The following is a 20,208-nucleotide window of genomic DNA, read 5'->3' on the forward strand; positions in this document are numbered from 1 at the left end:
TATTTTATTTTGTATTCTTCAATAACCTTAGCCATGTCCATTTATTATCCATACTAATAATAACACTAATTTTGTCAACAGTACTCATCCCTGGAGACCTTATTTAAATTGTTAGATGTATCTACTGTTGGTTCAGAGAAGGTTTAATTGCTCTCTGAGGAAACAATGACTATTTAAACTACAACTGTTCTCAAAATCACCACTAAATAGTCCAATAAAGTAAATTAAGTTACATTGTAAATAACAAGAAAACAACATTCATAAATTGTAAACACTATGAAACCTCCAATCTTCATTTTGACTCAGTTTACGTATTTGCTTTAAAGACCATTCCATGAGGACAAAACTCATCATCCACTAAATTGGACACTAATTAGCTCCATGTTGTGTGGCTGCAGCCAATTATGTCTCCAGGGGCTGGTCCATCAGTGTGTACTGGACACCAGGGAGGGGACAGTTAAGTACCAAAGGATGATAATGTTTCATCATCTCTGGGCTTATTTTGACACGCTGTGCTTTTGAAACAACCACTAACATGACTTTAAAAAAAGTTTTGCTTAAATTAACCCATTGTAACCAAATTAGTAATAGTTATAATACTGGTGAATTTATAAATCTCTAGACATGCATATTAAAACCTTTACTAACTATATATTTCAATATCTTATATAATTTCATTGCCACAAATTTCTATGAATTCAAGGACCTTGACAAGCATTTAAAATAATTAGTTGTTTTCATCAATTATAATTCATTATAAGATGTGTCAACACAATGTTGTTGCAGAGTGTGGTAACTGTGGGACTGCTATGGTCTTCTTGATTTCGTAGAGCTGAAGGGTACATGATTAAGCTAAATAAGACATTTTGTGCTAATAAATAGAGTAGTTATACTCTTCTAGCATACCGTAGATACAAGAGATTTAGGTTGGTAATCATCGTGATGTAAAGAACCTGATTGGCCCACTCATATTTCTGAACACTTTTCTGAACACTTTTGTCTCTACAAGTTAACCGTTGGAGCTGGATGAATAAAAGGCAATGGAAATAATCAGACACTAAACAGAGTGGGATCAGGGCCTGTGACTTAATCCATCTTTATATTGTGGGCTCAGCTTCAGATGGACTAAGTCCCATCAACTGTAACAAGCTGAAATAAGAGAAGACCCAGGGCCGAGAGATCCCCTGAGTTTTCTCCAGACCTCCAGCTTCTAGGTCAAAGGTCCTTTTGAAGGACAGATGCTGCTGCAACAGCGCCATCTCTCTGCAGAAAGAGCACAATCAGATTGATTTGGTTTATATATATATACATATACATACAGTGGGGCTTCGAGATACAAGCTACCTGAAATATGAGTTTCCCACGTTATGAGTTAGCAACTATTACAAGATTTTCCTGGTTATAGGAGGAAACAATTATTATTATTATTTTATATTATATATTAGTTTATATCTGTGTTTTTAGTGTTTAGATAAGGATACATTTTAATTTTATTCATTAATAGTATATTTCTGGTGGGCTGGAACAAATGCAGTGCTGTTGTGGAACAGATTATACTGGTATCTAGAGGTACCCCTATACAGTATACTGTATATATTTTAACAGTATACCTGAGGAGCCTCCCAGCCTCCATCTTGGCCTCCTCTGCAGCCCTCAGTGCAGCCTCCTTCTCTCTTCTCTTTTGCTCTTCCTCTCTTTTCCTGTTTTCTTCTTTCTCCTGCTCCTTCCTGCAAAGGTAGCTCTTTCTCTCGTCCTCGTCCATCTCCTGCAGCATGGCGTTCTCCTCCTCCTGCCTCCTTTGCTCCTCTAGCCGCACTCGCTCCATCTCAGCTGTGGAAAGATAACAACGTTCACTTTTCACCTGACATCTCTCCTTTCCTCCTACTTTTCTTACTTTATCTCTTTCTCCCACCTTTTCTTCTCTGGTCCTCCTCCTCCCTTAGCTTCTTGAGTCGTGCCATCTGCCTCCTCCTGTCCTCCTGCCTCCTTCTTTCACTTTCCCTCTCTGCCTGTTCCTGTTTCAATCTCGCCTGCTCTTCCTCCTCGCGCCGCCTTTTTTCTTCCTCCTCTGCCAGCTTCTTCAGTCTTAGAATAGAGACAGAATTTAGTAAAAAAAATAGCAGAGTCCAAGGTAATGGTGGAAAAGTTGTATCTTCCATACAGGTTATCAGTAGTTCAAAAACCATGACCTGAAGAGAAAGAGTGGTTCAGATTTCAAGCAACATGCAGCCATTGGTGATTGACGTATCGATTCAGTGGTATGGATATATCTATACTCACAAATATCGATGTATTGATCACTCTCATTAGGTAATGCTAATTAGTAAGTATCAGTACGAGTACTGAATAAAAACACCAAAGAAGTAATTGATATCGTATCGAATTCAAAAGTCTGGTATCACCCGTCAAAGGTACTTATACAAAGAGGAACCAGAGACCCTTGGAACCGAATAATGATGTTGTACGGTCTACAACCTGAGCTCGTCAGCTCGCTTCCTTCTCTCCTCCTGCAGCTCATTCTTCATCATCTCTTCCATCTGCTCCCTTTCCTGTTGCTTCCTTTCCTCTTCCTCCTGGTCCCTCCTCTTCCTCTCCACCTCTTCCCTCCGTCTCTCAGCTCTGTGGGCCCGACGCAGCGCAGCAATCTCCTCCTGATTCATTCTGGGTGAGGACATCTGAGAAACCAACATGTCACCCGAAGCTCCTTGGTCCAGACCATAGTGTTTACAGAGAACATTTCCACACTGCATTACCAACCTCGGCCTTCTTGGTGTTCAACATCAGCTGTTCATCCATCACCATCACAGCCGAACATGACGACAGACGACCTTGGGACGAGGCCAGATCCACAGCACCGGTAACTAAGGTCCCCTCACAGGAGGAGGTGGCCGACCTTCGCGTGTTCCTCAGATTGAACTGTGACGCTGCAGCGGACGATCTGAGAGAACTCACTGACCGCATACTTCTGCGATCATCAAAGTTGGAAAGATGGTCGATTTCTGAGTCCTCCTCTGAATTTAATTCAATTTCGCAGTTGTCATTTTGTGTCAGAGAGAAGCTTTCGGAGGATTTCTGAAGAGGATCCTTTTCCATTTTCTGATTCGTCTCCAACTCATTGTTTTCTTCTTTGAGAAAAACAAAAAAACATACAAGAATATTAACTGACAGTAGACAACAAGTTTTGATGAGATCCTGAAGCTGGAGTCCATTGAACAAATTCAAAGTTGACTATTTGGGCTCACAATAGGTTATAGTTGTTTTTTTTGTTTTTGTTTTGTTTTTTATCCTGGACTTTTGACCATTATCAGATCAGACTGACCCTAATCAAAATATATATTAAAAGGAATGAAGGATTTTTTTTTATCAGAAAGCCACTATTGATAGCTCAGGTTGGTTTAGGTTCTCTCACTTTTGAGTTATTGTTTTCCACCCAGAATTGTGGAACACGGCAACTTTTTCTTGGAGGAAAGTTTCTTGGAAACTCGAGTGAGTCCAGTTGCCTCTTCCCACACTCCTGAGAGGGAAAAAAAAGTAGGAAACAAAAACTTTTCCAGTGTACTTTCTTTCCATCATCTGCCAGGATTTGCGAGCACTGAACCCTTTTTCACTCTGAACCCATGGTTGACATCTCTGTTTGAACGTTGGCACCATCTTACCATCAACAGCATCCTTTTGTGTCAGCCTCCCTTTCCTCCTCTTCTTCCTCCCTGCAGATGCTTCCTTTAGCATTGCCACCGCTCCTCCTCCTCCGCCTCCAGCATCTCCCTCCTCATTCATCTTCACCTCTTTTATCCTCCCTTGTCTGTCTCTTGCTGCGTTTTCCTAAAAATTGCAGTGATTAGAGACGATAATCTTAACCCTACACCTGATGAATGTTCTCTCTTAAGGCAGTTTTTATTTTATTTCTTTGAACAAACTGTTGACGCCAACAGCCATGGCGTCAGTGTCGATGTCAGAAATGTTACCGCAGAGGCCACAGCAGGAAGAGCAGAGCCCTCCCGAGAAACTCCTGCGTCTTTCCTGGTCCTCTCGTCTGATTTCCGACTCCTCATTGGTCTGGAGTTGCTTTCTGTTTTTTTCTGTTGTCTTCCTGCTTCTCTGTCCCTTCTGAAAGACCTCTGTCCTTCCAACTCTCTGCTTTTTGGCATTTTCAAATCTTTTTTCCTATAAGTGAGTGAGGCGCAGGGACATGAGGTTAAAGGTCCAGAGTTTGACATGTTAGAACTTCATCAATCCTATAATTTACCCAGCAGTGACTGCAGTTTCTTCATCATCCTTCCTCTTTATATTAGTCCTCTTTCCTTCCACAGTTTCCGTCACAGTTGGACTGGTGTCTTTGATCTGACGATTCTTTCTGGAAAGACTACATACAAATGTAATTACTTTCATAGAAACTCTTCTTTAGTTTTTTTAATTAGATTTATTAGATTTTCAATGTAAACCTTGCTTGGTGTGATCCAGTCAAATGTCCGCTCTCTCCTGTCTCTCTATCCTCTTCCTCTCCCTCCTTCACCTCGTCTGCCTCACATTTGCCCCTGTTTGACTCCTTGTTTCCCACACTGTCCCTCAGTTCCAGCATCTTAATGCTGTTCCTGACATCCTTTCTTGTTGACCTTGTTTGCATCTCAGCCTCCGTTCTTCCTTGTGTCCCTGAAGCAACCAAAAACCAGTTCAGTTTAAAGATGTTACAGTTTCAAATCAAGGTTGAAAGCAACAATGTTACCTGCCCCCTTGTGGTTTGTAGGTGAAAATGCAGGAGTTTTGTGAAAAGGCTGGGCAGAAAAGAGCGATAATATTGTCAACTGTCAACATCAGATCGATCCTACGATGTTTTATTTTGCTTTAGATTTTTTGGGGGTTTTTTTTGGTTCCTGTGAGACTGTTTTTCTGACCTTTCACTTCAGTTAACTTGAGTGGTTTTCAGTTGTAACTCACCCGTTCGTCACTCATGCTCTGCGCTGTTGTTGCAAACACATCAGCAGATGTGTTACTTTCTGTTTCCTGGGAAACAAAGACAAAATACTGCACGTTGAAAATGCAGGCGTAGACGTGAAAACAAAACAAAAAGTCGGTGTTGACGTCAACATACTGCATGCATTGGCTGATTGTGCTGGGTTTTCTCCTCCATAACATCTGAGTTGTCCTCCACTTCTGCTTCTGCATATAACAGGAAGTAGTTGGAGCAAAGGATGTAGCGATAGTTGGGTTTTCAAGCATTCACTCTTGTCTTATTGCTGGTTCGTACCTGTATCGTGTGTGACCTCAGGCTGCAGCATAACCACCCAGGGTAACGTCTCTCCCTCTGGGGATAGCACCTGTAGAGCTGAGAGACAAAGACCAAGTTCATCTAATTTACTGCTTTGTATGAGGTACAGAATAGATCTGAAAACCTCTTAGCATGATTCATGTGCCTCCGTCGTCAGTTGTGTCCCACCTTGCTGCTGCGGCATGTCATTGTCACCTTGACCTCGTTCCTGGTTGTTGTCGTACAGCGACAGCTGAATGATTTCTCCATCGGGCCCCAGGATCAGGCAGCCCACTGGTTTGCTGTTCTGTAAATCTACAAATGAAACCAATTCTTTGAGATGTAAAAGTGATGTAAAATATACAGTATCAGCAAAACCACCCATATATAACAGCAACAGCTTAGATGAGTCCAGTTGCCCCTCTTACCCCGCAGCTCCAAGGGCAGAAGGCCTTTGACTACACCTCTGTTAGCAGCATCTCGAGGATCCTGCAGGCGGTTCTGTAAATAAGCCATGGAGCTCTGTTTGCCCAGGCCCCTCAACGCTGAACCAGAATCCATCAGTCCTACTAGACCAGGGTCTGGAAGAGATACAAGGGTTTATCAGATGGTACAGGAAAGAACGTGTGTGTGTGTGTGGGGGGGGTATTCTGTTTTACCATTATCAGGCTCCATTATAATCCTGGGACCATTTAAAAAGCTCATCTTTCATGTTCCTCCTCCTGGTCCTTGACCTGCTGTTGGATTTTTAACACACTCTCTGTCTGTGTTTTCTTTTTCTCCTTTCGTCTTTGCACGTGTCAGCTCTGAAAGATGCAGTCAAGAGAACTTATTATATATATATAAAGCATATATAAAAAATTATTTAAAAAAAAACGATGGTACAGGTGTGGAATCCTTGCTTCCTACAACGCTCTTGTTACTGTGAGGTCCCGGGGGGGCGGGGTTGTATATCGTTTGGACTTTTGTTTACTGAGACAGAACCTGGCCACGATAGGTCCAGCCAACACAAGGGATTTGGATCACCTTTTCTCTGCCCTTGCCAAACAAGGAGCCACGTTGGCCAGTCATAAGCAATCTTTTCCTGAGGTAATCGCACAAGTACATTAACTCTCCTGCTCTGTGTCCCAGCTCCAGGATCAGGATTCCTCCATCCCCCTGGTGCCCTTGGTCTCACATCACCTTGAACCTGGTTTATGGGTTACTGCCCCCTTAAGGTAACACCAACATCTGCACCCTCTCTGCTCCCCTCTGCTACCGAGACTCTGGACCTCCTGGTACAGCCACCACCCCCTGGAGTTCGTTCCTGCCCTGGGTGGAATACCCCCACAACTCCCTCTCTACCTCTGCTACCGGTATGTTCCCTTTTCTAGATGTTTTTGACGTAACATTTACCCTCTTTCTCTGGAAACAGTGCAGGCAGAATCACAGGCTGCTCATTGACCTTGTTCCTCCACCTTATCTGCAAAACAGTGAACAAATGACATCAGCATAAGGTAGAACACTGGAGGTGTTAACACAAGACAGCAATTGTTTTTTTTTTGTTTTTTTTTTTCAATTCTCCAATGATAAATTGACAAAAAGAGTCACAGTTTCTCTATTTTGATTTTAACTAATGAATACTGTAAATGTTCTGTCCTACCTTGTCTTGTCCTCTTTCTCCACTGTGGTCAAACCGAGTGGACATCCCCACTCTCAAAGGAGGTAGAAACAAACCTGATAAAGAAAAGGACACTGTTAGGCACCAATATAGAAATTAACATAACATTAACATAACAAGTATTAACTATGTATTTAACTACTTTGCCTCTTTTTTGAGCACTTTCTTGATCAGATGCCTTCAACAAATGAATTAAAACAATTAGCCTGTTGATTTGACCACCATCTATATTGGTTTTAAATGGAAAAACCTGCCCTTTAAATGCTATAAATAACAATTTACTATCCAAGGAATCGACCAAGTTTAATAACAAACACAAATCTGAACAATCTTCACAATTGGGGTCATTTCTGGTTCTCTGATCTGAAGAACTGTTCTAGATATTACCTGACACAGAACCCTGAGGTTCCAGCTCAGTGTTGAAGTGCTGCCCTGCTCCACCAGGTTCTTCTGGAGTACATGGGGATGAGGAAACATCAATTAAAAACAAACGATAAGAAGATTAAAGTGTTTATATTTATTATAAAATAACTTATATTAAAGTGTATATATAACTCAGGGGTGCCCACAGTTTTCAAAATCCAAAATATATATTTGCATTAATATATACAGTATATTACATATATATGCATATATGTTTGCAAAATGTGTAATATATATGCAAAATAAATATATATTTAAACCAAATATACTTTGTATATGTTTTATGTTGGGATACTGATTAAATGGCACAATCTTGCTCAATCAATAGTGGGGACTACTACACACTTTAGAAATATATTTATATTTAAATGTTTTATATTTCATTTGTTCATGTCCTACCAGCACTCCCTTTGCGATCTACTGGTAGATCCCGAACTATGCATTGGGCACCCATGAACATATAAAATGACTTATATTGAAGTATTTGTACTATTTTCTTAATTACTTGTACATACCCTGCATTCCTTTTGTGATACTGTGTGATATTAGTCACAACTTCATATGTACTGTATTTGTAATAACAAATACTTATTCTTGTTCCTACCGCTCCTGTCCAGGACCATGTCATGGACACAGCTGAAGTTCGGATCCTGGATCTCCTCTGTGCTGCGACGTCTCATCTCAGTGTAAGGTGGACCTGAATCTTCAGGCTGCTGGAAGAACATGTCCAAGTAAGTCTGCACCAGATGCAAAAAAGACCAGCATTAGCATTAGCATTAGGAAAAACTGACACAGTTGTTTCTGGTAAACACAAGTCTCCAACACGTCACCTCAGTGTCTTCTGGTTCTGTGGTTGTCGCTACGTAATGAACCCACGGCTGGGGTTTTGCTGGTGGGGATGGATTCCTGGAGGGAGAGGCATTTTGAAGGAACACATCCAGTCTGATGATGTTCCTGTGTTCCAGCTCTGTTTCCTTTTCTGCAAACAATTTAGTTAATTAGTTCCTGTGTTCCAGCTCTGTTTCCTTTCCTGCAAACAATTTAGTGTAGTACGTAAAGTCAATTAATTAAGCATTATCAATTTTCTATCTATCCATCTATCTAGCTAACTAGCTAACTAGATATCTATCTAGAGGTCAGAATGTTTCTGGTTTATACCACAGAGTTTCATGCCTTTCTTGGTATTCAGTCTCATACAGTCCATCAACCTGGTCTCTACCTGGTGAATTATCTTGTAGTTCAGTGTGTTTCCATGCAGGAAGCCACTGTAAGTTCATGGGCACAAACCAGGCTGGGTCAGGCTGTGCTCTCGGTGAACTAAGCGGCAGAGGAGTGGGAACATGCACGGGTGGGAAATGAAAAGGAGAGTAGAAGTTTGGAGCCGGTCTGGATGGAGGGTGCTGGAAAGAAAACAAAATCTCCTGTAATTTAAGGTTCAAGTATAAGATTTATTTCTCTTTTAGTCCAATCACCTGGCTGGTGCTGTAGCTCAGAATGGCTGTGGTCAGTTCTCTCAGGTTGCTCAGCTGCTTTTGGACATTTGGAGTATTTCTGTAGTGCACCTTCTTCTTCTTGTTCCCAGCCTCTAACTTGACATTTCTTTTCACAGTAACTAGATCCTGGTAACGACAAAGAGCGGCAAAAAAATTAAAGCTAAACACTTTCAGTTTGTAATCTATGGCTGGATGTAGAGTTTTGTAAAGATTGATGGGTTTTGGAACTTTTATTTACTAATTGGACTGTTGAAGTATTTTGTAGAAATTAGGGGACTTCTTGTGGCCTGTCAATAGATGATGCTCAGGTCGTGAAGGTCTTCCATTCCAATCCCGGTCAATTGTTTAGTCAAACACAAATCTTTTTTTTTTTTTTTTGTCATTTTTTAAATAGATATAATCTCTGGTCCCTATACGTCTTATTTGGTATTACGATTGTCCCCTGTCCTCAGTTTGGGAATTTGGGAAATATTCTCCCAACGTCCTATGGATTGTTAGAACCGACTCTTTGCAACTGCCATACCTGTGAGTAGAGGAGAAGGGGACCTCGACGAGTGCTGTAGGTCTTAGGAAGGCCCGACTGTGCAGCAGAGATTAGGCGCCCACTGCTGGTCAACCGCAGCAAAGACTCCTGGGACTTCCAGAGGTAGTAATCCTAAAGACAGAATACGACAGGGTTAAAATCACCACGCTGTACAGTGAGAGAAAAATGTACTACCTCGAAAGATAGAATAACGTCGGCTTTCGTGAGTGAACATTACATTTGGAGTGAAGCAAACGTCCAGTCGTCCAACACATCCTTCAGTGTTGTGCTCTGAGGTCAGCACTTGACTGCAGCCCCGACTCAGCAGGGAGAGGGACAGCTCCTTCATGATGATGGAATTCTGTCCTGGCGTGATCAGAACACGACCATAGATGCAGTATTTAGTGGTAGTAGAGAAGTATCACTGACTTGACTTAAGAAAAGAAGAAAAAAAAAACAGAAAATATACTCAGGCATGTTCTGTAAAGACAAACAAATGAATTTAATATAAATGACTTTGACCTGATTAAATGGAGCAAACCTCTCTCCTGCCTCCTTCTGCTTCTCTTCTGTCTGTTTGAGAGAAGGAAGGAGAGAAAGAGAGAGAGAGAGTGAGAGAGAGGGGACACACAAAAGTCTTAGGCCACTCCTGACAACACACACTCACACAAATTCCTTTGCTTATTAACTCCAAAAAGTCAACAGAGATGCAACAGTTTCTAGGTTTTAGAAACGTCCTTTAACAAACACAAAAGTCTTCACACTGTTGATCAGTTTGGTAAAGAAACGGTGAAGATGGTTTGGGCTGTCATGGGTCTACATTACCAATACCTTGATATAATATAGTCTGTGTGTGTGTATGTGTGTGTGTGTTTCAACAGCTTTGTGTATCCATTTGGTTGATCCCAGTTGCTAGGATTTTTCCAGAGTTTGTGTTTCTGTCTCCGTGGCTGCATTGGCATGTGACACACTCCAGAGCACACTAACACTCATACACCCACATACTCACCCGTGCACATATGCTAACACACATGCGTACAGACACATTCGTCGACAACAAAGCCAGTTTGTACAACCTTTGAAACCTCAATATCTGATCTAATCATGGTGGAAACGGAAGTCTTCTTCGTGGGAACCTGACCTTTTGGGTCAAACTGAATTGTTTTTCTTGTTCACTGTTCACAAAAGACTATTCACAAAAATAAGATGCATTTTTTTTAACTGACATTTGTTACTTAGATTTAGGCGTCTTCACCTCCCCTCTGATGTCACATGACTTCATGAAGTGGTTTTCAAGTTGATGGATTAGGAAAGCTGTTGACGGCATTGATTTGCATTTGAAAATCTGCAAAGATTGTTGCAGATTTTAGGTTTGGCTTCATATATAGTTTGTCCAGCTGTCATTTCTGGGACTGTCTTGGTTTAAACTGGGGCGAGTGTGTGTGGTACAAAGTCAGCATGGTAGGGAGAGTCATTACATTTCAAATGTCCACTGTTGGACAACTTCAACTTCATTCATCATAATACTGCTGTATGACTTCATGGTGTCTGACCCTAGAGGTGCAGGACTCCACAGAGACCCTGATAGGTGGGTGGTGTCATGTCACCATCATGATGGTCATGTTCTCTCAGGTGAGGATAAAGCCGGGAGAGCAGCCGCTGTCCGTCTCATCAGGGACGGGTGGGGGCATGCAGTAACAGCAGGTGTCAGTGTGCGGAGTGTTTGATTCAGAACGACACCTCGTTTATCCACAGGTTACAGTGTTTGTGTGTGCTTCTTGTGAATGTATTGACACTATTCCTACAGTTGTTTTAGCAGATGCTGTTCATGACGTCAACATTCTGATGTAAAAAAAAAATTGTGCTCTTCTGTCATTTCCTCTTGCATTACTTTGCTTTTGAAACGTTCGCCTTCATTTTGTCTCGAAATGTCGAACACAACAGAGGTGTTTGTGTTGTCCATGTACGACGACCTGGGTGAGCTCAGGTATCTGTACTTCACCCTGGCACTGTTGTATTACGTGTCGGTCATCCTGACCAACTCTGTCCTCATTGCTATCATCTATGTGAACGAAAGCCTGCACGAGCCCATGTACCTGTTCATGTGCAGCTTGTTTGTGAACGAAATCTACGGCAGCACGTCCCTGCTGCCCTGCTTCATGGTCCACATCCTGTCGGACACTCACGAAATCGCTGCCGTTTTCTGCTTCATCCAAATATTCAACATCCACACGTACGGGTGTGTTGAATTTGGAACGTTGACCATCATGGCTTACGACAGATACGTGTGCATTTGTAAGCCTCTGCATTACAATGTGATCATCACCAGGAGGAAAGTACAGATTGTCATCGTTGTGATTTGGGTTGTTTGTTTTCTAGAGATCGGGATTTTGCTCTTTTTCACTGCACGTGAGAAACGCTGCAGGACTGTGATCAACAAGGTTTTCTGTCCTCATCATCTTGTCCTCGAACTTTCTTGTGATCCAGACAGAACTCTGTCCATTGTTCACGATCTGGTGGTCGGTCTCCTTTTCACCGTGGCCGCTCCGGTCAGTTACATCACGTACAGTTATGTGAAGATTTTACTTGAGTGTTTAAAAGGTTCCAGGGAAACCAAAATGAAGGCCATAGAAACATGCACTCCACATTTCATCTCCCTCGTCACCTTTGTCTTTGCCTGTTTCTACAGTCTGATCTCTCAGAGGTTTGACGTCTCCTCTGTGCCGTACCCTCTGTGTGTTCTGCTGTCCACGTACGCCATGGTCATTCAGCCGTTTCAGAACCCGGTCATGTACGGCCTCAAGCTCTCCAAAATCAGGAGGGCCTGTAAAAACCTGATCACATTAAAAACACTGCAACTCTACACTTTTCCAGTATTTATTAATTCTTGATAAATGTGAAATCAAATCTAAAATCTCAGCAGCTCAAGATCCTGTTTATATTTTTTATATTAAATTACAAATAATTTAACGTTAAATAATCTAAACATGTGTCTGGTTCATATTAGTTAAAAGGTTTTGACGATGTGATTTTTAATTTAACATTATTTGATTTTAAGTCTTCTAGATACATTTTTGGGATGATTTTTATCACAAGTTTATTCTTTACAGTGACTCACTAAAAAAATAGATTGTCTTATCTGAAACGTTTATTGAATTACTTACATGCTATTATCTATTCAAAACTGCTAAAACAAAAGGAGTTCAGCAGTAATACAGAATAAAACATATGAGCAAAAGGTCAGTGTACCGTTAATATAAAGGTTTTCCAAAATAGATTCAAATATTATTCATTCAAAAATATTTCAAAAATATAACTTTATTAAAATGTGCTGGATAAATAATCAAAAATGATTCTGAAATGTGTCAGATTAGTGCAGAGCTAGCGAAATGTTACTATAAAAAATGATAAAAACTTGATGAGTTTAGCGACTGGCAAAAACTAAAAGAGAAGAGATCAAATTTTATTCATAAGTTAAATGAAACAAAAAATATTTAATATTAGAAAAATACATACATTTGACGAAACCTCTGTAACCTTCATAACCATAATGGAAATGTCTGAATATATGTATTTACAAACCTCTTCAATAATGGCATCTGCTGGATAATATCTGTTACTGCATTCTATATGCAGTTGCGTATAAAAAGTCTGTTAACAGTGTTTTACTGCCACCTGCTGGCAGACTAGCCTAATCGACACGAGAAAAGAGCGACACAGTGATGAGCTGCTGTTTACAGTTACACTCGTGTATTAAAACAACTTTTAAATGTAGAACGTCCGAAGTTTTAATCGTCGAATTAAGTTTTATTATTTATTTATTTGTGAGCGAGTTCATTCTCTGTGCTTGTTAAGTCGCTATAATGACGTATTCTTCTTTGTTTCAACAGCAACTGAAAGCACACAAAAAATTATTATTATTTTAAATCTGATTCAAGGCCTGTTAAATACATGAATCTATTTTCCTAAACTGGTGGAATTGCATCTTGATGATTAAAATCAGGTATCAACTCCTGTGACGACATAAAGTAATAGCTTTATTACACACTCAAAAAACACGTATTTGTCAAGACTTGTACTGTATATACCCGAATGACAGCCCTGCCCTCTAGCGGACAAAATGTGGAATAAAATCATAAAACCCAGACATGCCGCGAAAATAAGATTAGCTGGAGTAAGGAGTAAGATGTACACACCAAAAACCTACTGTTAAAACAATGCTATGTTAGAAAATTGATAAAAATAAATAAATAAATAAGGACATAAATTGGAAGGTCTACACAAAGCATTCACTGTTTGTGAAACAAATATTTTTTAGGAACTTTTACTGAGTTTTAAATCATGTGTAGAGCTTTATCGTTGTAAAAACTTTCTGGTCATCTTATATATTAACCAAAAGAATTTCATTTGAAAAGAGCCCAAAGCAAAGAAACAGACACATTTGTACAACCACAATAATTTAAAAAACTGTTTTACTGGTTTGAAGGATCTCATTCACCTTGTATTTGCTTAGATTTCTTTTCTTTTCTTTTTTTTTTTTACTTCGCTGCAGCAACCTTGCACAGGTCATTTCAGCAGGTTTTTATCAGTTACATAATATGTGCATCACAAGAGTCAGGCTGCAGTATCTGAAGAGTTACAATGAGTTTAACAGATTTCCTAAACCACGGATAGAAAAAGGTGTAAATGACTGGATTAATGCAGGAGTTGCAGTACAAAAGCCAAACGCCAAAAATGGAAAAGGTTACATCTGATGACAAGTCCTCACCCGAGAGTGAGGGGTAAAAATAAGGGCAGAAACAAACGAGAAAGACGACCACGAGTACACCCAGAGTCCTGGCTGCTTTTATCTCAGACTTCTTAGCTGTGACTCGAAACGAACCCTGGACTGAGACAGCAGTGATGTGAGACCTCATGGCTCTGGCCTGAGACACGGCCACGAGAAAGATTCTAACATACAGAACTACGATGGTGGAAATGGAGCAGAAGAAAGTCAGAGCCACGTCTATCACTCCTAAAACGAAGTCAATGACAACCACGCACTCCCCGTAGCAGGTGTTAAACACGTCTGGGTTCTCCAAGAAGCTGTGAAGAATCACACCATTGTACAAGATAGAACAACACCAACAAAGACAGACACTGATCTTGACCCTTCTGTTAGTGACCTTGGTGGGGTAACACAGGGGGTCGCAGATGGCCACATACCGATCCACTGATATGAGCACAATGGTTCCTACTGAGGCAGACGTCAGGATGAAGGAGGCGTAATAGAAGAGCCCACAGATCACCCTCCCCAAGAACCAGCAGCCGTTTATAACGACAATCTGGAGCGGCATTAGGAGGAGCCCAACAAGGAGGTCAGCCACAGCCAGAGAGAGGAGGAGGAGGTTGGTGGAGGTGTGGAGCTGCCTGGAGACAGAGAGGCATCACTGAAAACCTCATGGCCTCAGATGTCTGAGCTACAGAACTAAAAAAACAAAACATGCACTACAAAAAATAAACAACATACCTGAAGTGGGAGATGGAGATGATGACCAGCAGGTTCAGTGTTACAGTGAGCAAAGAGATGCATGACAATATCAGGGAAATCAAAATAATATTACTCTGATGCTGCAGAGGCTTCTGACAGGAGTTGTTCTGCTGTGGGAAGCACAGCTCAGCCTCCACAACTGTCTCCATACTTGGAAAGGAAGAAGCACCAAGATTCTGAAGCTCCTTCTGCTCCATGTGCTCCTTCATATGTATCTCTAACCTTTTGCTCCTCCCTCCGTGTTTTGCTAAATTACATTGTGGGATCAAAAATTACAGCACAGGTCGCACCCACCCCATTCCAACCTGTGTATGAAACACAACGTGGAGTTCTGTCCATGTCACATTTGAGACAACAAGCACATTGCTACAAAACAAGACAGGTAGGAGATGTGAGGCTGTCTGTCATAGATGAAGAGTTGGGAATGCCTCCATCTGGAGAACCTAAATCTCAACTTGAAGAATCTCCGCCTGGAGAACCTGAGACTGGGCCTGGGGAACCTGAATCTGAAAAGGCCGAAGGCAGTAGGAGGTGGAGGAATGTATGGAAAATTGGAGACAGAGAGAAGGAGGAGAGTCCAGGCATCTCAACCTCGGTGTCACCACACTGAACCGACTGACAAGAAGAAAGAAGCCTGACCTGTCTGACCTAAATAATGGTAAATATAGGAGAAACCTTTGGTGGGGGTTTTGCTTGGAGAACTCAAGCACCACACAAAAACGTGGCCTTCTTATTTTTCCACACTCATGTTCATTGGCTGGGTCTTTCCGCCACATTTTCTCAGGGTTTTGCACCTTTTTATAGCCCCAGAATCAGCCTAGTCCACTTCAGGACTAACCCTACCATGGGTTCCACGTCTGTTCCTGCTACTGCACAGTGCTGTGTTTTCACATAAATGTCTCTCAGAAATGGAGCTGGGGCCAAGTGCATTTATAAACCCTGTCATAGCTGCAGGCCAAACAGCCCAGTCTATGGATGCACATCCCCCCTAGACACAGTAGCAGTTAACACTGTTTGCCACTTTTTGTTTGTTTGTATGTTATTTTACAATATGATGGGCATTTATCAACTAAAATATACTGTATTTTAAATTAGTCAGGGGATCAGAAAATTCAAGTTTATAAATACAAATGTCTTGGCATTTCCACTTCATCCGGTGTCCTAACATTTTACCATACCAATCAGAACAGCATCACCTTGCCACCTTTTCGTTTGAGCACTAGGCCTACCACAAATGTTCCCATTGGTTTGGATGATGATGATGCTATTCCCTATCCAGTACCTAACGACCCAGTACCTCTGTGACCCACGGTCTGTCTGCATGGTTGTTCAGATTTAGTGATTTGTCTGCAATAACTATTGAATAAAAAAGATATCTATTAATATTAATAGCCATATATATATATATATATATATATATATATATGGCATGGCTATATATATGACCGTCATGAGACAGGTTAGTTTTCCATATATATGTAAGTACTGAGCAGGATTGCTATTGCGACAACACATCATCAGTAGGGTAAAACTTGTCTCACGACGGCCATATTTGTAGCCATATATATATACATGGCTATTCATATTAATAATATACATCAGGTGTCACTTTTTTTTGGTTCATGGGCCACATGTTAATCATAATATAATTAACTATAAATAACAGTATGTCCATGTTTGACCCTTTTGTTTTCATTCAAACTAGTACAAGTATATATATATATATTATTTATATTTAATATCATATTATATCACTTCCTTTTTGTCCATGTGTGAACATGGAGTGAGAGTTCTCACTCCCACTGTATCTTAACTGTCGTTTCCTCAATTTGCAATTCTTCCATTTCACTTTACATCTGTCAACATACTGTTTCAAGTTTAGTGAAATAATAAATACATAATACATTTATATATATTTACAGTATATAAAATACACACAGTACATAACCATCAAGATCCTGAATTTAGCAGTGGCTTCTCATCGCCATATAACTGCTCACTTAAACATAAAATTCAAGAATTACTCTAACTGCTACTTCTTTCCAAATATATTCAAGAACTATTTTTTATTTTGTCTTTATTTTATTTTGTCTATACCCAAACTTTTTGGTTCATTCAAGTTCTTTCTTTAATAATATATTAATTATTATTAGTAGTAGTAGTAAAGCAAAGTATTGTGTGATTTTATCACAGACACTGGTCTTGTTTCTGTAGTGCAATCCCTTTAATTATATTATATTATATTATATTATATTATATTATATTATATTATATTATATTATATTATATTATTTACTACTATAAGTAGTACAGTAGTAGTGGCATCACGTTACATAACAGCATGTAACAGCAGTAAAATGTAAAAGACAACTTTCAGTCTCAGACCCTTCTTTGTTTTCAATGTAATTATTTACTGATATTTTGACCTTTAACTGATTGCATTATGACACGTGAGAGATGACTTTGTATTTAAAAATCAGCCACACAGTACAGCCACATAATCATTTAATCTCCTGATGAATGATATGAATGCATATACATCTGCACATTCTTATGGTTACATTTGACTAAGATAAAGTCCAGAACAAAACAGCAGTTAGCATGCCTGCCTCTGAAGCATAGAGCACAGAATCTTGGGTTTGATTCCCAGAGGAGCCACATGCTAACACATCTGTTTCCCAAATATGGGCTCAATATAGTACATATTTATTTATTTATATCCCACATGAATTCATTTCTGTTTCTGTCAGTTTTCAATTGATATGGAAATAATAGTAAAATGTTATGATTTTTAGAAATACATAATCTAGTTGTTATACCTCATAAAATGAACCACATTAGAACAAATACATGACACATATAAGCACAAGCTGTTGCTTCACTTTGTACATCTTTTGTAACGTGTAGAAGACATTTCTTACAGTATGCGTGTATCACAGGAGTCGGGCTGCAGTATGTGAAGACTGACAATGAGTTTGATAGCTTTTCTAAACCAGGGGTAGAAAAAGGCATAGATGATTGGATTAATGCAGGAGTTGCAGTATAGAAACCAGGTCCCAAAAAACAAAAGGACCGTATTGGATGATTCTGTCGTGGCTGTGAATGAGGTGAAAAAGTAAGGAGAGAAACACATGAGAAAGACGACCACGAGTACACCCAGAGTCCTGGCTGCTTTTATCTCAGACTTCTTAGCTGTGACTCGAAACGAACCCTGGACTGAGACAGCAGTGATGTGAGACCTCATGGCTCTGGCCTGAGACACGGCCACCACAAAGACCCTCATATATAGAACCACAATAACAGTAATGGGGCCAAAGAAGGTCAAGCCAAGATCAACAGCTCCTGACACGAAGTCCACCAGGAATAAACACTCTCCATAACAGGAGTCTAACATGTCAGGATTCTCCAGGATGTCATGTAGCATCGCTCCATTGTACAACACAGAGCAGCTCCAGCACAGACAGACACTGACTCTAACCCTCTTCAGAGTGATCTTCCTGGGGTAACCTAAGGGGTCGCAAATGGCCACATAACGGTCAATAGAAATCAGAACCATGATCCCTACTGAGGAAGATGTCAGGATGAAGGAGAGATAGAAAAACATGGCACAAACAAAGGTCCCCAAATACCAGCAGCCACTGGTGTTCACTAACTGAAGCGGCATCAGCAGGAGCCCGACGAGGAGGTCAGCCACAGCCAAGGAGAGGAGGAGGAGGTTGGTGGTGGTGTGGAGCTGCCTGGAGACAGAGAGGCATCACTGAACAAGTCCAGTCGTTGATCATGTAAACAACAGAACAAGAATTCTCACAACCAAGGCACAGGAATTAATACATGCTATGAATGATAGATGCACTTGATTAAATGTGGGTTTATCTTCCTGCCTGAAGTGGGAAATAGAGACGATGATAAGGAGGTTGAGCAAAACAGTGAGAAAAGAGACACAGGACAGTGTGATGTAAAAGGTCACATCCACACTGTTGGAGTAGATGGTTTTCTTGCAGGAGTTGTTGCTCTCTGGGAAGCAGAGTTCTTCTCCTTCCACCACCTGCATCCCCTCAGAGAGAGCGGAGAAGGTGAGCTCTGATGACCTCCTTCTATGTTGGTTCCTCATAAAGCAGAAACATTGGGGTCCTCCTTCTACTCCTCCTCCACTGTTTTTGCATGATGAACAATTGTTACATCACTTGCATGATACAATGGCGAAAACCATTGTCCACATTGGTGAAATCAACCATCATCGTGTCATCAAGCTGAAAAGTGTCTCTGTAGCCATTCACAGTTTTATAAAATAAAGTTGTCAGTTTTGGCATACTAAGATATTATGATCATAATTCTGCATAAAAACATTTCATTCACAATCAAAATCTAACAGCCTCTATGATTCTGGTGTAGACGACTGATGTAACCTGCCTGAGAATGTAGCCAATAAGGCTCAGTGAATCAGCAGCAGATATCAGAGCAGATATCGCAGTATGACCAGAATGTGAGTTACTTACTACAGTAACTATTTAGTGCTGTCTGTATGTTTGGTTTCATGTCATTACCAGGTGTGACCAGGGCTAGATATTACATTTCTCAGAAAAAGAGCCTGTTGTTAGAACTAGGAACTTAGCCATCTTTTTATACTCTGTAGATATTATTTCCAATCATTGTTACAGCTCGTAGATTTTAATTGACTCCTAATTGTCCACCTGTCATTATAGGTTACAGACTGTATTTCACTGGTGAAGGGCAAGAATTGAACATTAATATTTTCATAAATCTGACCTGTGAGGCAGGTGTCAGTCCTTGTCGTCCAGTCTATGTAGTACTTGGTGTTGTTCAATTTTCATGCAGTGTTGGTCATTGTTTGTACTCAAGTTTGTGCTCTCTTATTTTCATGCTGATCGGCAAAATATAGAACGTTAAAGAACCAAAGATTTAATTTGGCCAATTTTGAGTCTAAGAACCTTGAACTACTAGTCCAGAACATCAAACTAATATATATATATGCTCAAAAACAGATGACAGTGATGATCCAGGAGATCTTATAAAACCTATATTTTTAATTATCTGTAATAACAACATGTGTGTGAAGCGATTCATTCCAGTCTCTTTCTACAGCACCCTGGTTTGACCAGAGCCAGGCTGCAGGAGCTGCAGTGTAAATATGTGTCTAATGGTTTTTTTGAACCATGGGTAGAAAACCACATAGATGACAGGGTTTAGAGTAGAGTTAGAGTACATAAACCATACGACAATGCTGTAAGAGGAGTCGCTGACCAAGCCGCTTTCTGCTGCAAGAGTAAAACCATAATATGGAAATGAGCAGAGGAGAAACACCACCACTACAAT

General features: G+C 40.4%; 5 protein-coding genes and 1 long non-coding RNA gene across 12 annotated transcripts in view; 2 read left to right on the top strand and 4 right to left on the bottom strand.

Moving 5' to 3' along the window:
• Positions 1 to 20,208, top strand: part of phf11 (PHD finger protein 11) — a 959,893-nt gene that overhangs the window by 839,264 nt on the left and 100,421 nt on the right. The gene's annotated exons all lie outside the window — the stretch shown is intronic.
• The window catches only part of LOC112488343 (uncharacterized), a 43,113-nt gene that overhangs the window by 1,277 nt on the left and 21,628 nt on the right, over positions 1 to 20,208 (top strand). Inside the window, exons 2-3 of the long non-coding RNA XR_003052315.1 lie at positions 6,377 to 6,600; positions 7,946 to 8,059. This is a non-coding gene — a long non-coding RNA (uncharacterized LOC112488343). The remainder of the gene's footprint in view (positions 1 to 6,376; positions 6,601 to 7,945; positions 8,060 to 20,208) is intronic.
• On the bottom strand, positions 2 to 5,821 carry kiaa2012 (KIAA2012 ortholog). Of its 3 annotated transcripts, none has more exons than XM_017039714.2 (15): positions 5,674 to 5,821; positions 5,435 to 5,560; positions 5,246 to 5,323; positions 5,090 to 5,157; positions 4,936 to 5,001; positions 4,724 to 4,772; positions 4,443 to 4,650; positions 4,247 to 4,354; positions 3,966 to 4,164; positions 3,657 to 3,822; positions 2,758 to 3,125; positions 2,476 to 2,675; positions 1,913 to 2,085; positions 1,611 to 1,830; positions 2 to 1,263 (listed from the first exon to the last, which is right to left on the bottom strand). In XM_017039714.2, exons 1-15 carry the CDS (start codon positions 5,804 to 5,806, stop codon positions 1,098 to 1,100), a joined length of 2,328 nt encoding a protein of 775 aa, XP_016895203.1. In that variant the 5' UTR covers positions 5,807 to 5,821; the 3' UTR covers positions 2 to 1,097. The 3 variants fall into 3 exon arrangements, with proteins under 3 accessions (XP_016895203.1, XP_024919837.1, XP_016895202.1); XM_025064069.1 differs by having other exon boundaries at positions 2,758 to 3,122; positions 4,247 to 4,363; XM_017039713.2 differs by having other exon boundaries at positions 3 to 1,263; positions 4,247 to 4,363.
• LOC107989767 (uncharacterized) lies at positions 5,685 to 10,147 on the bottom strand. Of its 2 annotated transcripts, XM_017039733.2 has the most exons (12): positions 9,886 to 10,147; positions 9,583 to 9,777; positions 9,345 to 9,476; positions 8,801 to 8,947; positions 8,548 to 8,728; positions 8,159 to 8,307; positions 7,933 to 8,065; positions 7,293 to 7,355; positions 6,888 to 6,961; positions 6,641 to 6,707; positions 5,905 to 6,051; positions 5,685 to 5,826 (listed from the first exon to the last, which is right to left on the bottom strand). In XM_017039733.2, the coding sequence occupies exons 2-11, from the start codon at positions 9,691 to 9,693 to the stop codon at positions 5,954 to 5,956; spliced, it is 1,155 nt and encodes a 384-aa protein (XP_016895222.1). In that variant the 5' UTR covers positions 9,694 to 9,777; positions 9,886 to 10,147; the 3' UTR covers positions 5,685 to 5,826; positions 5,905 to 5,953. The 2 variants fall into 2 exon arrangements, with proteins under 2 accessions (XP_016895222.1, XP_024919864.1); XM_025064096.1 differs by having other exon boundaries at positions 9,583 to 10,147.
• Positions 12,546 to 16,214, bottom strand: LOC103391763 (trace amine-associated receptor 13c-like). Its single transcript, XM_008328162.2, has 2 exons — positions 14,854 to 16,214; positions 12,546 to 14,753 (listed from the first exon to the last, which is right to left on the bottom strand). Exons 1-2 carry the CDS (start codon positions 15,081 to 15,083, stop codon positions 13,934 to 13,936), a joined length of 1,050 nt encoding a protein of 349 aa, XP_008326384.2. The 5' UTR covers positions 15,084 to 16,214; the 3' UTR covers positions 12,546 to 13,933.
• LOC103391762 (trace amine-associated receptor 13c-like) lies at positions 17,215 to 19,967 on the bottom strand. The gene is made up of 2 exons (XM_008328160.2): positions 18,756 to 19,967; positions 17,215 to 18,611 (listed from the first exon to the last, which is right to left on the bottom strand). Exons 1-2 carry the CDS (start codon positions 18,983 to 18,985, stop codon positions 17,792 to 17,794), a joined length of 1,050 nt encoding a protein of 349 aa, XP_008326382.2. The 5' UTR covers positions 18,986 to 19,967; the 3' UTR covers positions 17,215 to 17,791.

Source organism: Cynoglossus semilaevis, chromosome 16, assembly GCF_000523025.1.
Source record: "Cynoglossus semilaevis isolate Cse_v1.0 chromosome 16, Cse_v1.0, whole genome shotgun sequence".
Lineage (NCBI taxonomy): Eukaryota > Metazoa > Chordata > Actinopteri > Pleuronectiformes > Cynoglossidae > Cynoglossus > Cynoglossus semilaevis.

Coding starts and splice junctions, on each gene's coding strand:
- LOC103391763 (XM_008328162.2), bottom strand. CDS start 15,083: ATGAAGGAGCACATGGAGCAGAAGGAGCTTCAGAATCTTGGTGCTTCT. Junction 14,754..14,853: donor ATCTCCATCTCCCACTTCAG/GTATGTTGTTTA, acceptor CTCTGTCTCCAG/GCAGCTCCACACCTCCACCA.
- LOC103391762 (XM_008328160.2), bottom strand. CDS start 18,985: ATGAGGAACCAACATAGAAGGAGGTCATCAGAGCTCACCTTCTCCGCT. Junction 18,612..18,755: donor GTCTCTATTTCCCACTTCAG/GCAGGAAGATAA, acceptor CTCTGTCTCCAG/GCAGCTCCACACCACCACCA.
- kiaa2012 (XM_017039713.2), bottom strand. CDS start 5,806: ATGGATTCTGGTTCAGCGTTGAGGGGCCTGGGCAAACAGAGCTCCATG. Junction 5,324..5,434: donor TGACATGCCGCAGCAGCAAG/GTGGGACACAAC, acceptor TTTGTCTCTCAG/CTCTACAGGTGCTATCCCCA. Junction 5,002..5,089: donor ACAATCAGCCAATGCATGCA/GTATGTTGACGT, acceptor TTTGTTTCCCAG/GAAACAGAAAGTAACACATC.
- LOC107989767 (XM_017039733.2), bottom strand. CDS start 9,693: ATGAAGGAGCTGTCCCTCTCCCTGCTGAGTCGGGGCTGCAGTCAAGTG. Junction 9,477..9,582: donor ACGTTTGCTTCACTCCAAAT/GTAATGTTCACT, acceptor TTCTGTCTTTAG/GATTACTACCTCTGGAAGTC. Junction 6,052..6,640: donor ACTGTTTCCAGAGAAAGAGG/GTAAATGTTACG, acceptor TGCATCTTTCAG/AGCTGACACGTGCAAAGACG.